This window comes from Cannabis sativa, chromosome 6, assembly GCF_029168945.1.
Source record: "Cannabis sativa cultivar Pink pepper isolate KNU-18-1 chromosome 6, ASM2916894v1, whole genome shotgun sequence".
In the NCBI taxonomy this organism is placed as follows: Eukaryota; Viridiplantae; Streptophyta; class Magnoliopsida; order Rosales; family Cannabaceae; genus Cannabis; species Cannabis sativa.
In genome coordinates this window covers 32,045,012-32,060,154 of record NC_083606.1, presented here as the reverse complement: position 1 = coordinate 32,060,154, position 15,143 = coordinate 32,045,012, and the positions used below count along the sequence as shown (strand labels likewise).

The 15,143-nt window shown below is 37.7% G+C and overlaps 3 protein-coding genes across 3 annotated transcripts; all 3 read right to left on the bottom strand.

The window, feature by feature from the left end:
• Positions 1–216: 216 nt before the first annotated feature.
• On the bottom strand, positions 217–3,134 carry LOC115725481 (truncated FRIGIDA-like protein 1). Its single transcript, XM_030655018.2, has 3 exons — positions 2,103–3,134; positions 1,196–1,371; positions 217–1,098 (listed from the first exon to the last, which is right to left on the bottom strand). The coding sequence occupies exons 1-3, from the start codon at positions 2,950–2,952 to the stop codon at positions 541–543; spliced, it is 1,584 nt and encodes a 527-aa protein (XP_030510878.1). The 5' UTR covers positions 2,953–3,134; the 3' UTR covers positions 217–540.
• A 260-nt stretch (positions 3,135–3,394) lies between these two features.
• Positions 3,395–9,295, bottom strand: LOC133038835 (uncharacterized). Its single transcript, XM_061117215.1, has 2 exons — positions 8,706–9,295; positions 3,395–3,661 (listed from the first exon to the last, which is right to left on the bottom strand). Exons 1-2 carry the CDS (start codon positions 9,229–9,231, stop codon positions 3,636–3,638), a joined length of 552 nt encoding a protein of 183 aa, XP_060973198.1. The 5' UTR covers positions 9,232–9,295; the 3' UTR covers positions 3,395–3,635.
• A 28-nt stretch (positions 9,296–9,323) lies between these two features.
• Positions 9,324–11,505, bottom strand: LOC133039235 (uncharacterized). Its single transcript, XM_061118079.1, has 2 exons — positions 11,317–11,505; positions 9,324–9,957 (listed from the first exon to the last, which is right to left on the bottom strand). Exon 2 carries the CDS (start codon positions 9,945–9,947, stop codon positions 9,324–9,326), a length of 624 nt encoding a protein of 207 aa, XP_060974062.1. The 5' UTR covers positions 9,948–9,957; positions 11,317–11,505.
• Between the last annotated feature and the right edge of the window lie 3,638 nt (positions 11,506–15,143).

Here is a 15,143-nt window from a genome sequence, read left to right as displayed (position 1 = left end):
AGAAGAAAAATCAATAAAATCCAAAAATATTTCTGATCCAATAAATAATCAAGATAAACCAAATGTTTCATAGGCTTGGATCAAGTACAAAGGTTGCGGGTGTTCACATGGAATATGGTGTCTAAACAATCTTTAAGTACTAAAAGACAAATAATCTAATACCTGAAAGCTAAAGTTAGTGCATATATTTCCAATATTAGATATATCAAGAGGATCTAAACTTTCGATGACTGCATGTCCATTTACAACTAGCAGCATCTTAAATGAGCTCACATATGACAAGAAGGTAGCAAATACACAATGTCTCTTCACGAAAAAATAATGCTGAATGCGGCATAAGATGGTAAATAAGAATTAAGATCGACATAAATACATCATGTCAACATAAAACTGGTAAAGTAATTAGCTGCTAACTAAAACTATGGGTATCAAAAAGGCAAACTCATGCTTTTTAATAACCAGTCTTAAAGATGGCAAAAACTATTTTGCCATTCAAGAGACTACAAAAAACAAAAAAACAAAAAAAACCCCAGTGAAATGCTATTGAGGATAGTAAGATGGATGGTATTGTGGTGGTAGATCATATCCACCATGGGAAGTTGTTCTGTCATAATAGCCAGATGGCACATATGGCTCAGCTGCATATAAATGGGAACTAGTTCCAGTTGGACTGCCAGTAAGACCCAGAGGTGCCCCTGCAAACCCATGTGTCCCAGCCAATGAACCCGCATAAGCAGCAGGTGATGGAACAAGGGCTGGCATGCCATAAAGTGCAGCTGAGGAGCTCACATATGAAGCAGAGCCATCTGACGACAGATGTGTTGACTGTAGATGAGATTGTTGACTTAATCGACCATCTGGTCGAGGACGCTTGTTTCCACTTTGTTGCTTCTGCTTCTCTTTTGCAAGCTGATGTTGTGGCTGAGTAGGTTTTGCAGCAGGAGCTGCTGGAGGACGTTTTCTGCTCGCCTTTTGTTTCTCCAGTTGCTCAATTCGCTTTTGAAGAGACTCTTGTGGATACTCAGACTCAAGCTTCCGCTCTTCAATAACTTTTATTGCCGATTTCAAAGCACTGATTTCTTTGGCTGCAGCCTCATTCTGCAAAGAAACTCAATAAATATACACCTGCAGGCAATAGTTGTTCTTGAACTCCAGAATGCCACAAGTTTTTTTTTAAAAAGGAATGTAAAATTACCAGCGATTTGAGAGAATTTTTTCCTTCTTTGCAAACTTTCTTAGCAATTTTCTTGGAGTCTTTCACGTAGTCTTTTAAGAGGGGAACTGGTGGGAATTTGTCAGTCAGCTCATACTCAAAAATAAATTTGATGGCTAAAAGTTGTTTGCCCTTTTTTATAAGTTTATGGATGAGATCTGTATAACACAACAAAACGTTGCAATTTTCATCAGAATCCATCTCATTCCAGAGGAGGACACAACCAACGTGCGTACTTTGTGAATTTGAAAAGCTTAAGACCCTACAAAAATCACAAAGCAATCTGGGCATTCAACGCCAATATCATCAACTATGATGATTAAGGAGCTTTTGAATGCTTTTTGGATTGAGAATGATAAGAGATATAATTATCAATATTTTTGTCTAAAGTCTATTTTAGCAGAGCTTATACCATAGGGAAAATCATGTCTGCTCAAAAATCAAGTGCTCAATGAACATAACCAATTCAGCAGACTATCTTTCCATACTTCACCACGTATGTTACACAAGTTAATTTTGATATAGCACAACAACAACAACAACAACAACAACAACAACAACAAAACTGTGGAAATATCGCCAACATATAAATGGCGATACAGAAACAAAAAAAAAGGGAAAAAACTGTTTAAGCAAAAAAATAGGCAAGATAGAAAAACTAAAAACATATTACAAAATGGCATTGCAATCTTTTTCCCTTTTTCATACTTCCTAAGTTCTTAACTACGTAAATGTTGATAGTGCAACCAAAATAACACACATTGCTTACACATTGAAATGAAGAATATTTTTTTTTTTTTTGGAAATCATGAAGACTACCTTTCAAGCTATATAACAAATATAAACTTGTTAATAAATAACAACAAAGTTTTATAGAACAAAGCATTACCTGGCACCTTATCCGTCAAGCCAATTTTTCTGCACAAATCAACTGCTTGCCTGTACCTGGCTATGATAACAAAATTGTCCACAAGTTCATCCATGTTGAACTCTGAAACTAACCCATAAACAGAGACAAAATGCAAGAATCCCAACGACTCCAAAGGGTTCTCATCATCACCTGTATTCATCTTTCCTCTCCACTCTAAAGCCAAAGTATTGGCTTTCTCTTTAGTTTCAACTCCCACATTAGGACAAACAGCCGATAACTTTTCCAACAATAGTACACAACTCCTTCTTACACTACTCAACTCAAGGTCTTTATCCCCCTTATTCTTCTCGTTCGGCCTAAAGAACCCTTCCATGGCGTCAAGAATCATCGCAGCCGGGTCCGGCGCTAGCCGAATCGCACCTGGAAGCTCAACCCGAATCTCATTCCGCTCCTTCGTGGCGTCGCTTACATACTTCCTTAACCCCAAACCATCCATCTTCTCACAGTAAGCTATCAATTCCGGCCGAGGCGGCACCAAATCCGAATCACCATTCGAAACCGTGTCAACACGCTTCTCGTTGAGTGATGAGGGCGACGAAGAAGAAGGGCCAGGCTGGGGATGAGTGGTTGAATGTGGGGATGAAGATGGTTGGTTTGGTGAAAAATCTAGGGTTTTGAGAGTTTGAAATTTCTCGTTGAGGGAATTCTGAATGGAGGTGAAGTGAGAATCGAGATCGGACCAGGTGAGGGAGAATGAGGGGATGAGAGATGAATGAGGTTGAAGCTCGTCGAAGGCTTTTTTAAGATTTTCTTTCTTGGTATCTATCTGGTGGAGAGCTTCTGAAATCGTTTCTAGCGTCGTCGCCATCGCCGGAGAAAAAGAGCTCCGACAGACTCTGAATTCCAAATAGAACGACAGAGAATTCCAAATTGCTGTGGGAATATTAATTTAGCTATAATTTTTGTTTTTTTATCAAATTAGGCTAAGTATTGACCAACTTTTCTAATCTTTACAATTAGGAGGTGTACGTCCATCCAATCCCCACTATTGATTGACATGTAAAACTAATCCATTTAATTCAATCTACACATATTTATAAAATAATTATTGTCACGACCCGAGCCCTAGGCTGTGGCAGATGTGTAATATCTATAACTTAGGTGGTCAAAGGTCACACTTTGACCCTTGTAAGAAAATAAAGCTTATAAATGATCATTTTATTTATATTACAAAATACTAATTTAAAAGAATGGATTAACTCCTATATTAATAAAAATATATAAGTAATAAAATCAGGACCACTCATCAATATAAAAGAACAGTAATATTCCCACAGTTATGTAATCACCAAATAGATAGATTTAATAAGTCAATAAGATACCAAAATAATACCTAGCATCCATCATTTCTCATTTCTAACTAGTACATAGCTAATTTAAGTCATCCAGACCATCCATTGGTTCTTAAATACAAAATCAGTCTCATTAGAAGGTGAAAGAGTAAAATATGACTAAACTAATAACGACATTCCTTTCCCAACAGTACCATCCTCATCCACTAGCATCAAACTGAGTTCCTGGAATGGGAGAAAATAGGGGGTGAGCTTATAAAGCCCCGTAGGAAAACAACTAATATCAAAGGACCCTTGGTTTAATAAAATTCCTGCATGGTTAGCTTTATAAAAATAAATGTCTCATCAACAGTATGAATATGTACAAATAAAATAGAGAGACCACAAATAATCACAAATCAAACGTCAAATGCATATCACACCGTCCACTAGACCCCTAGCTCTCAATACCAAATCATAGAAAACGACATCCAAAACCGGGTAGTCGCATCTGATACCCACCATAAATAACGGGGCTCAGATTTAATTCACTCCTGTACAGATTCTAGGTCTTTCACCTACAGGTGAGTGCACACCTGATCTACCTATGATGACACAGAGACTAGGTCGTGAAACAACAATATGCATCGAACATGATCAACATGGCTCTCATCAATATAACCAAAGCAGGCAAATAATAAGCATAACAAAAGAACATATTCCTTTTTATTTTCTAAAAAATTCGGAAAGATAACAAATTTCGTATTTTGAATAAACCCAAAAATCATAACCTGCATAAATATTTGCACACAAAAATATATTTGGCACTCGGTGCCCCAGAACAGTCCAGAAAATATGCAGATTAAGTTTTCAATTTTTCAAACAATTTTGTAAATCATAAAAATTGGAATATGTCTAATGTATACAACGCATATAAAAATCAAGTCCAAAAATCAAGTTGAGTCCCTACCTCTCCCGAGTTGTTAAACTTTTTCCAAAAGACGATCTTAAGCTCTCAAGTCCCGAGCTCCCATTGTTTAGTCCAAACTTACATATTACTCTCACCTATACCATCAAATGATTAAATAATTATCATCATCGCATTCTACATTCAAAACCGAGTCCAACGACATATAATATGACTATATTTAAAATTTGGGATTCCGAAACCTCACCTAAGCGGTGCACATTAACAATCGGTGGCGGTAAAAATTGGTGTACCGGAAATGTCGCCGAAAATAGGAGTAGTACATATCAAAACGACCACCTCGACGAGTAGATCACACTCATGCCAACCGTTTGTCAAAACGGTACACGAGGTCACCGGAAAGTCGCCGGAAAGGGGCGGAGCTACAAAAATGTCACCGGAAAAAGTTGCGAACCGGGAAAAATGGTTTAGTGTAGGTTGTTCTCCTCGACGAGCTGAGTGTAGTGGTGAAAACCTCTCGTCAAACGGACGCCGGAGGTGACCGGAAAACCCGTTCAAAGTTTGAAATCCCAAACTTTGACTTGCGATCCCGAGTCAACGGCGGCGAGAGGAGCGGCGCCGCTTGGGGAGTGAGGTCGCCGGCACTTGGGCTTTCGACTTGTCCGGCGCGTTGGGTCGGGCGGTGGCCGGAGGTGGGTCGCCGGAGTGTGGTGGTTATGGAGGTTTATGGGTTTTTATTTTTGGTATTTTAAAGAGAGAGAAAGAGAGAAAGATAGATAAATATATAAACAGAGAGAGAGAGAGAAAACGAAGTCTGTATATAATTAATTTTTTTTTTTTTTATATACATATATATATTATTTTATTATTATTTTATATATATATATAAATAAATTTGACTCGGTCCAAACCGAGTCTTTTCATTCTCCCCTCCTTAAAGAAATTTCGTCCCGAAATTTTTTTAAAGTACAACCTCAAGTTGAAAATTAAACAAATGAGGATACTTCATATACATCTCAGACTCTATCTCCCAAGTAGCTTCGTCTTCCCTGTGGTTCCTCCATAAGACCTTGACTACTGGAATCTCTCTGTTCCTTAACACTTTTAGCTCTCTCGCCAAGATTTTGACAGGTTGCTCTTCATAAGTCACATCTTCCTGAAGAGGGATTGCCTCATACTCAATAACATGTGACGGATCTGGAGTATACTTCCTCAACATAGACACATGGAACACATTATGAACATGTCCCAACCGTCCTGGTAAGTTTAATCGATAAGCGACCCCCCCAATCCTCTCGATAACCTCAAAAGGTCCAATATACCTCGGGGCTAGCTTACCCTTCACTCCAAATCTCGTTACACCACTCATAGGAGTAATTGTCAAGAAGACATAATCACCAACATGAAACTCAACTTCCCGTCGATAGAGATCGGCATAGCTTTTTTGACGACTCCGAACAACCTTAGGTCTTTCTTGGATTCCCTTAATCTTTTCAGTGGTACTAGTGATAATCTGGGGTCCAATGGTGACATGCTCATCTGGTTCTGCCCAACACAATGGCGATCTGCATGGTCTCCCATATAAGGCCTCATAAGGAGCCATGCCTATACTAGCTTGGTAGCTGTTGTTGTATGTGAATTCCACCAGTGACAAGTGTTCTCCCCAACTACCTCCAAAATCCAAAACACAAGAGCGAAGCATGTCTTCCAAAGTCTGTATGGTCCTCTGACCGTCCATCCGTCCGTGGATGATGGGCGGTACTCAAGTGAAGTTCAGTCCCCAAGGCTTGCTGCAAGGCCTTCCAAAACCTTGATGTAAATCGAGGATCTCTATCAGAAACAATGCTTGAAGGCACTCCATGTAGTCGAACTATATTGTCTACATAAAGTCGAGCTAGCTTGGTAAGCTTGTAATCCTTCCTGATTGGAATAAAATGAGCAGACTTAGTCAAACAATCAACAATAACCCAAACAGCGTCATGCTTCAAAGGTGTCAATGGCAACCCAATAACAAAGTCCATGGTAATCTTGTCCCACTTCCATTCTGGTATAGGCAAAGGCTGAAGTAAACCTGAGGGTCTCTGATGCTCAGCCTTTACTTGCTGACATACTATACACTTAGCTACAAAGCTGGCCACATCTCTTTTCATTCCTTCCCACCAATATTGTCTCTTTAAATCTTGGTACATCTTTGTACTTCCAGGATGTACAGCGAATTTGGATCTATGGGCCTCAATCAAAATGGTCTCCCTAAGTTCAGGGATATCTGCAACAACTAGTCTTCCCATATGGTATAGGTACCCTTCACCATTAACTGTCCACCCATCTAGTTGCTCACCATCCTGGATTCGGTTCCAAATAAGTCTTAATTTCTCATCTTGCCACTGACGTTGCTTAACTTGTTGAAGTAGTACTGGTGTAGCCACTAAGTTAGAGATACAAGCTACTTCTTCCCCTTCATAGTATTGCAAGTTATAATCACCCATTGTGATTGTCCTTTTCCAGTCCTCAAGAGCCAAACATGCCAAAGTACTATGAGGCTTTCTACTTAGTGCATCAGCTACTACATTAGCTTTCCCGGGGTGATACTGCAAAGTGAAATCATAGTCTTCCATATACTCAACCCATCTTCTTTGCCTCAAGTTCAAGTCCCTTTGAGTAAAAAGATACTTCAAGCTCTTATGATCTGAGTATTTTAACTCAAATTTTACGCCATATAAATAACATCTCCAAATTTTCAAGACAAAGATTACCGCAGCAAGTTCTAGGTCATGTGTAGGGTAATTCTTCTCATGTGGTTTCAATTGTCGAGAAGCATAGGCAACCACCTTGCCGTTTTGCATGAGGACACCTCCTAATCCAAAGCACGAAGCATCGTTGAATACCACATATGGTTCCTCACTATTAGGAACGGAGAACAGGCGCCGAAGTTAATCTTTCCTTCAATTCTCTAAAAGCTTCTTCGCAACTATCATCCCACATAAACTTTACTTCTTTTCTTGTTAACTTCGTCAAAGGCATAGCAATTCGTGAGAAATTCTCTACAAAGCGACGGTAGTAGCCTGCCAACCCAAGAAAACTTCGAACTTCAGTGACATTCTTTGGTCTTTCCCACTTTAGAATAGAGTCTATCTTTGCAGGATCAACGGTGATACCATCTTGAGAAATTACATGGCCCAAGAACTTGACTTCAGTCATCCAAAATTCACACTTCTCTTTCTTAGCGTATAATTGATGATCTCTCAATGTCTGTAATACTGTTGTCAAGTGTTCAGCATGATCCTCACGTGTCTTAGAATACACCAAGATATCATCAATAAATACCACCACAAACTTATCCAAGAAAGGTCTAAAGACTCTATTCATAAGATCCATAAATGCGGCAGGTGCATTCGTTAACCCAAATGGCATTACCAAAAACTCAAAGTGTCCATACCGTGTCCTGAAAGCAGTCTTAGGGATATCTTCTTCCCTAATCCTCAATTGATGGTAGCCTGACCTCAGATCAATCTTTGAAAAGAACTTTGAACCACCAAGTTGATCAAATAGTTCATCAATCCTCGGTAAAGGATATTTGTTTTTAATTGTCATCTGATTCAACTTTCTATAGTCGACACAAAGTCGCAAAGTCCCATCAGCTTTCTTGGCAAACAAGATCCGGAGCTCCCCATGTAGAAGTAATATGTCTGATGTAGCCATTATCCATTAACTCCCCTAATTGTTTTTTCAATTCAACCAACTCTGCAGTGCCATGCGATAAGGTGCAATAGATCGGTTGAGCTCCGGGAATCAAATCAATGCAAAACTCGATCTCCCTATCAGGTGGTAACCCTGGTAAATCCTCTGGAAACACATCCGGAAAACCACTAACCACTGATATCCAAGGGAACTGGTCTAAATTCCTAGACTCATCATCGATCGCAAACAGATTCCCATAACACTCTAAGTTTCTCTTTCCACCTAAACATGTCCTTAAGATAGGATTTTGTCTCACTGCACTCATGTTGGCTCGATAAACAATGAAATCACCGCTAGGGGTTAAAAGAGTCACTCTTTTACGTGAACAATCCACAATAGCTTGGTATTTAGACAACCAATCCATACCAAGAATTACATCAAATTGCCCCATAGGCAACACTAATAAGTTTCCAGACAACTTGTGTCCCTCGAACACAATACAAATTGACCTACATATGGTGGATACCTCACCATGTTCCCCCATAGGTACACTCAAATGCAATGCAGGACTAAAAGTTTCCCAACTCAAACCCAACATACTAGCAAACATCAAAGATATAAAGGAATGCGATGCACCCGTATCAAATAACACATGAGCCCAAGAGTGTGAGATAAGAACCATACCATCGACAACTCCCTGGTCAGCACCGCCCTGCACATCATCAACCCCAAGAGCGTAGGCTTGAGCGGATGACTTTGCTTTTGCCTTGCCCCTTCCCTGACTAGGGTAGCTTGTACTTGCACCAGACCCTCCACCTTGATTGTACCCTCTTTGACTCCCACTAGGTGCAGGAGTTTGGAAACCTTGTGAGTACCCCATGTTGAACCCTGAACCTTGTGGCCTGAACTGATGTTGATACTGAGACTGCTGGCCCGATTGGGGTGTGAAACCATAGGATGAAGACTGAGACTGGTTTGTCCTGGGCTGTCCATGAAAAGGAGTAGACTCTACATAGCTCCCTATGGGTCCTCCATGAGATGCTTGAAATCTTTGTTGTCGTTGCGGGCAATCTTTCTTCTTATGACCTTGTTGACCACAACTGAAACACCCGTATGGTCCACTACGAGTCTTTCCAGATGAACCACTACTAGTGCTACCCCCACTAAATTGTTGTCCTTGGGACCATTGTCCCTGATTCTTCTTGGTCATCTTTCGGTCACTTCCTCTTCCTCTGTTTGTGTTCTTCTTCTCATTCCCCTCAACATGAGCCTCAGTTTGCAAGGCTGCTGTCACACACTCGATCAGTTGTTAAAGGTCAAAGGGGCTATAGGACCACGTATCGCTGGCCTCAAACGACGCATGAACTGTTCAATCACCAAGGGTTGATCAACAACACCAGGATATGCATAAGAGGATAGCTCTACAAACTTCATGTAAAATTCATTCACAGTCATATCCCCTTGTCTTAGACCATCAAATACTCCAATAAGAGCCCTCCTGTGAGATGGACTAAAATATTGTTCCCTGAAAACTTCCTCAAATTCTCGCCAAGTCATCCCATCAGTTTCCATTGTCCTGGACAAGGTCTCCCACCAATCGGCTGCACCACCCTCTAACTTGGACACAGCGAAAGTAACTTGGTATTCCTCAGGTGTTCCTATTGTGTTGAAATTTTTCTTTATCTGCCTCAACCACCTTTCAGCTACCATGGGATCTTGTCCACCCTCAAACTCAGGCACTTGGATTCGATGAAAGATCTGAAAATGATGACTTTGTCGAGCGGCAGGATCCATTTGTTGAGCGGGAATAGCTCTTAAGGCTTCGAGAAGGGCGTTCATAGGGAATTCAGCTTGTGGAGGTTGGACATTAGCTTGAGGGGCGTCTTCTCCAACCGTTCTCCTTGTCTTCTTTCCTTTTGGAGGCATTTTCTTAGGTCTGAGAACCAAAAGCTAATCAGTTAGTGAGGATTGGATGCTAATAATATAAATATGCCTTATACATATAAATACCAAGATATTTATTACTATTATTATTTAAAATAAATCTAAACTATTTGGTGACACACTCCGAGGTAATTAAACCCGGCGCTCTGATACCATTTTTCTGTCACGACCCGAGCCCTAGGCTGTGGCAGATGTGTAATATCCATAACTTGGGTGGTCAAAGGTCACACTTTGACCCTTGTAAGAAAATAAAGCTTATAAATGATCCTTTTATTTATATTACAAAATACTAATTTAAAAGAATGGATTAACTCCTATATTAATAAAAATATATAAGTAATAAAATCAGGACCACTCATCAATATAAAAGAACAGTAATATTCCCACAGTTATGTAATCACCAAATAGATAGATTTAATAAGTCAATAAGATACCAAAATAATACCTATCATCCATCATTTCTCATTTCTAACTAGTACATAGCTAATTTAAGTCATCCAGACCATCCATTGGTTCTTAAATACAAAATCAGTCTCATTAGAAGGTGAAAGAGTAAAATATGACTAAACTAATAACGACATTCCTTTCCCAACAGTACCATCCTCATCCACTAGCATCAAACTGAGTTCCTGGAATGGGAGAAAATAGGGGGTGAGCTTATAAAGCCCCGTAGGAAAACAACTAATATCAAAGGACCCTTGGTTTAATAAAATTCCTGCATGGTTAGCTTTATAAAAATAAAATGTCTCATCAACAGTATGAATATGTACAAATAAAATAGAGAGACCACAAATAATCACAAATCAAACGTCAAATGCATATCACACCGTCCACTAGACCCCTAGCTCTCAATACCAAATCATAGAAAACGACATCCAAAACCGGGTAGTCGCATCTGATACCCACCATAAATAACGGGGCTCAGATTTAATTCACTCCTGTACAGATTCTAGGTCTTTCACCTACAGGTGAGTGCACACCTGATCTACCTATGATGACACAGAGACTAGGTCGTGAAACAACAATATGCATCGAACATGATCAACATGGCTCTCATCAATATAACCAAAGCAGGCAAATAATAAGCATAACAAAAGAACATATTCCTTTTTATTTTCTAAAAAATTCGGCAGCATAACAGCTGTATTTTGAATAAACCCAAAAATCATAACCTGCATAAATATTTGCACACAAAAATATATTTGGCACTCGGTGCCCCAGAACAGTCCAGAAAATATGCAGATTAAGTTTTCAATTTTTCAAACAATTTTGTAAATCATAAAAATTGGAATATGTCTAATGTATACAACGCATATAAAAATCAAGTCCAAAAATCAAGTTGAGTCCCTACCTCTCCCGAGTTGTTAAACTTTTTCCAAAAGACGATCTTAAGCTCTCAAGTCCCGAGCTCCCATTGTTTAGTCCAAACTTACATATTACTCTCACCTATACCATCAAATGATTAAATAATTATCATCATCGCATTCTACATTCAAAACCGAGTCCAACGACATATAATATGACTATATTTAAAATTTGGAATTCCGAAACCTCACCTAAGCGGTGCACATTAACAATCAGTGGCGGTAAAAATTGGTGTACCGGAAATGTCGCCGAAAATAGGAGTAGTACATATCAAAACGACCACCTCGACGAGTAGATCACACTCATGCCAACCGTTTGTCAAAACGGTACACGAGGTCACCGGAAAGTCACCGGAAAGGGGCGGAGCTACAAAAATGTCACCGGAAAAAGTTGCGAACCGGGAAAAATGGTTTAGTGTAGGTTGTTCTCCTCGACGAGCTGAGTGTAGTGGTGAAAACCTCTCGTCAAACGGACGCCGGAGGTGACCGGAAAACCCGTTCAAAGTTTGAAATCCCAAACTTTGACTTGCGATCCCGAGTCAACGGCGGCGAGAGGAGCGGCGCCGCTTGGGGAGTGAGGTCGCCGGCACTTGGGCTTTCGACTTGTCCGGCGCGTTGGGTCGGGCGGTGGCCGGAGGTGGGTCGCCGGAGTGTGGTGGTTATGGAGGTTTATGGGTTTTTATTTTTGGTATTTTAAAGAGAGAGAAAGAGAGAAAGATAGATAAATATATAAACAGAGAGAGAGAAAACGAAGTCTGTATATAATTAATTTTTTTTTTTTTTTATATACATATATATATTATTTTATTATTATTTTATACATTTATATAAATATATTTGACTCGGTCAAACCGAGTCTTTTCAATTATATATAGTCTTCTTGACGTAATTAATTTAATTTTTTTAAGTATTATAATAATTAATTACTTAAAAATATAATCTTTATCAATATCAATATCTTTATATATTAAAAGTGCCTATCTAAAGGCATTTCTTGGTTTAACAGAATATACTTAAAAATAAAAGAATATTCTGTTAAATTTAACGATTAGCTTTGATCTCCCGTTAACAAATAAACCCAATAATTAAACCAAAAAATTAAACAATCTTTTAAATATTAATAATCTCTTTTTAAATTAAAAAAAATCAGCTTAGCCACATATCTCTCTAACTAACTTATCTTGGGAGAATATTAATAATTTTTTTTTTTAAAAAAAGAAAAATATAGATATTTACCTTATATGTTTGTGATTATTTTTAATTTTACCACCAAGAGGAGAAGGTTGAAAAATATTAGAATATGAAAATATTATTGGTGCTTATTAGTAATTTGCAAAGAATGTGAAAGTCTATAAATATATAGTTGTGTAGCTCTTATTAGATATGAAATGAGATAATAGAGTTTTTTTCAATTAGAAGATTAATGTACATTTTACTATTAATAACATACATTATTATAACACAATTATGTTTTACTTACTAAATATACTGACACATATTTTATTTTTTGAAAACAAATCGTTCAAATAATTATACTATTTTAATTATTAATTAAAATAAAAAAATTAAAATATTAAATAAAACTAACAGTACGTGGCTTGGCACGTAACGATCACCTAGTTTTTATATATTAAAAGTGTCTATTTAACGGTAATTCTTAGTTTAATATTTTTATTATTTTTATTCTGTTAACTTTAACGGAGGCTAACCCTTCCGTTAACTATTGCCATTCAATTTAAACGGACAGTGGATTCCTCTTTCTTCTCCCTCAAACTCAAAATCAAAACTATTTTATGCGATATTCTTGATCCTCATTTGTTGCGATTCTTCATTCCTTCCGTTGCGATTTTTTTCCTCTTATAAAAAAAAAAAAGCACAGAGGTGCGAAGAAGAAGATGATTGTGGAAAAAGTTGGAAATGACTCTTCTCTCGTCCATTACCACCATCCCCACCTCTGCTCTTCTGGTTTGTTATCTTCTTCTTCTTCTTCTTCTTTTCTCAATTTCTCTAACTCACTTAATTTTGATTATATGCTTAACAACAACAACAACAATCGAAGCCAAGACCAAGTACACTAATTCAATACCCATTTTCATCTACAACCCACTTGACAACTCCAATCGTTAGTTTTCAGAGCAGCAATCGGTTGACAGCGTTTTGTTTCAATCCCACTGATGAACCCATTCTCAAAGATGCATTAAAGGTGATTTCTTTCTTTTGCTAATTTATTGGGGTTTTTCTTGTATTGATTGCTTTTATGTTTGGTTGAAATTCAAGGTCTTAGCATCGATCAATATATAGGATTGAAATAACGTTTGGAACTTTGAGGATGTGTGATAATTATGTTGTTTTGCTCCAATTTCTCGGTAACCAAACAGATTGAGAAAGAAACTGAAGATAATCAATGCTTTTGTTTAACTTACTCTGTTTTTGTCCAGGACAATGTTGGTAGACAGGAAATTGACGCAACAAATTGTAAGACAGTGTATCTACCAGAGTATGCAATTTCTTCAATTTAAGCTCTTTTTAGTGTTTTGCATTGGTTTAGGAAAGATTACTCTTTGTTTTCTTGCTTGATTTCAGTTCAAATATCATGAATGAATCATGGTGACTGAGTAGTCATGATTAGGATTACCAATGTTAGCTTATACTGTTTTGCTTTTCTGAGTGCAGAACATTTGTACAAGATGTTAGAATTTATTTTACCAGGATCTTAGATCTACTCACAAGTATGTTGTTTAACACCCTAAATATGAACTTTCTAAAACGATAAATAAACACATATAAAGTTAAGAAAACCTTACATTGATGCAGCGGAATAATGTCTCCTTCCACTCAGATCTCTAACCGTTGTATCCTTTCTGTCGCAGAGTATTATCAAGATCTGAGCCCGAATGTCCTTCTCTTTGTGTGTGATCCTTCACAGTCTTCCAATCTATGATTGAGGTACCACTTGCTGTGTGTGGGTACTACTCTATCACTAAGGTTTCGAAATTAAGAAGAGGAAAAGAAAGAGGTATAGGTTCGGCTATAGAGAGAGAAGTGGAAGGCTCAGTTTTTTTGAAAAAGTAATTTTCTGACAGAAGGCTTGAAAAACTTGTTAAACTTGTTATTTGACTGAGCCATCACTTTCTATTTACAGGCAACTACTAGGTTTAGGTTAGTAATTATTTGGCATTAATATAATGAAAATATTAATTGGAAAAACATCATCCAAGTGGCCCGCCATAGGTGTTAATGGGCCTTACTTGGATTTTGCAGTTTTCACAATTTTTATTTCTATTTTCTCAAAAACGCAAATTTTCCAATTCTAATCTTTTAAATGCCAAAACTAACTATTTAATAACTAAAATAGATTATTAAATAATATTGTCATAATTTAATTATTAATTAGACATATAAAGTCTCTTAATTAATAAATAAACCTAGAATCTCTTTCTTTACAATTTCATCCCTGCTTAGTGAAAATTCACAAATTAGACATAGTCTAACTTTAGAATTATAATTGATTAATCACAAATCAATTATTGAGTCTTACAAGGAGTATAGTCTCAACTAGAATGGGGACCATGGATCTATATGCTGAGCTTCCAATAAGTGAACCGAATTTACTAAGTAAATCCCTACTTATTAATTCCTCGTTGAATCCACTCTTAGAACTTAGAATTGCACTCTCAGACTTATATAGAGCATATTATATGTTCCACAATATAGATATGCTATCTCATTTAACCATTGTTAAAAAATTATTGTGATCAAAGATCCTCTATATAGATGATTTACATCGAGATGGGATAATTTTACCGTTCTCACT

Excerpts from the sequence above, each read along its gene's own strand:
- LOC115725481 (XM_030655018.2), bottom strand. The coding sequence starts at position 2,952 with ATGGCGACGACGCTAGAAACGATTTCAGAAGCTCTCCACCAGATAGAT. Across the intron at positions 1,372-2,102 it reads CTTGACGGATAAGGTGCCAG|ATCTCATCCATAAACTTATA; the intron begins GTAATGCTTTGT and ends TGTGTTATACAG. Across the intron at positions 1,099-1,195 it reads AAAATTCTCTCAAATCGCTG|AATGAGGCTGCAGCCAAAGA; the intron begins GTAATTTTACAT and ends GTTTCTTTGCAG.
- LOC133039235 (XM_061118079.1), bottom strand. The coding sequence starts at position 9,947 with ATGCCTCCAAAAGGAAAGAAGACAAGGAGAACGGTTGGAGAAGACGCC.
- LOC133038835 (XM_061117215.1), bottom strand. The coding sequence starts at position 9,231 with ATGACCAAGAAGAATCAGGGACAATGGTCCCAAGGACAACAATTTAGT. Across the intron at positions 3,662-8,705 it reads TGACCAGGGAGTTGTCGATG|GAACTCAGTTTGATGCTAGT; the intron begins GTATGGTTCTTA and ends CTCCCATTCCAG.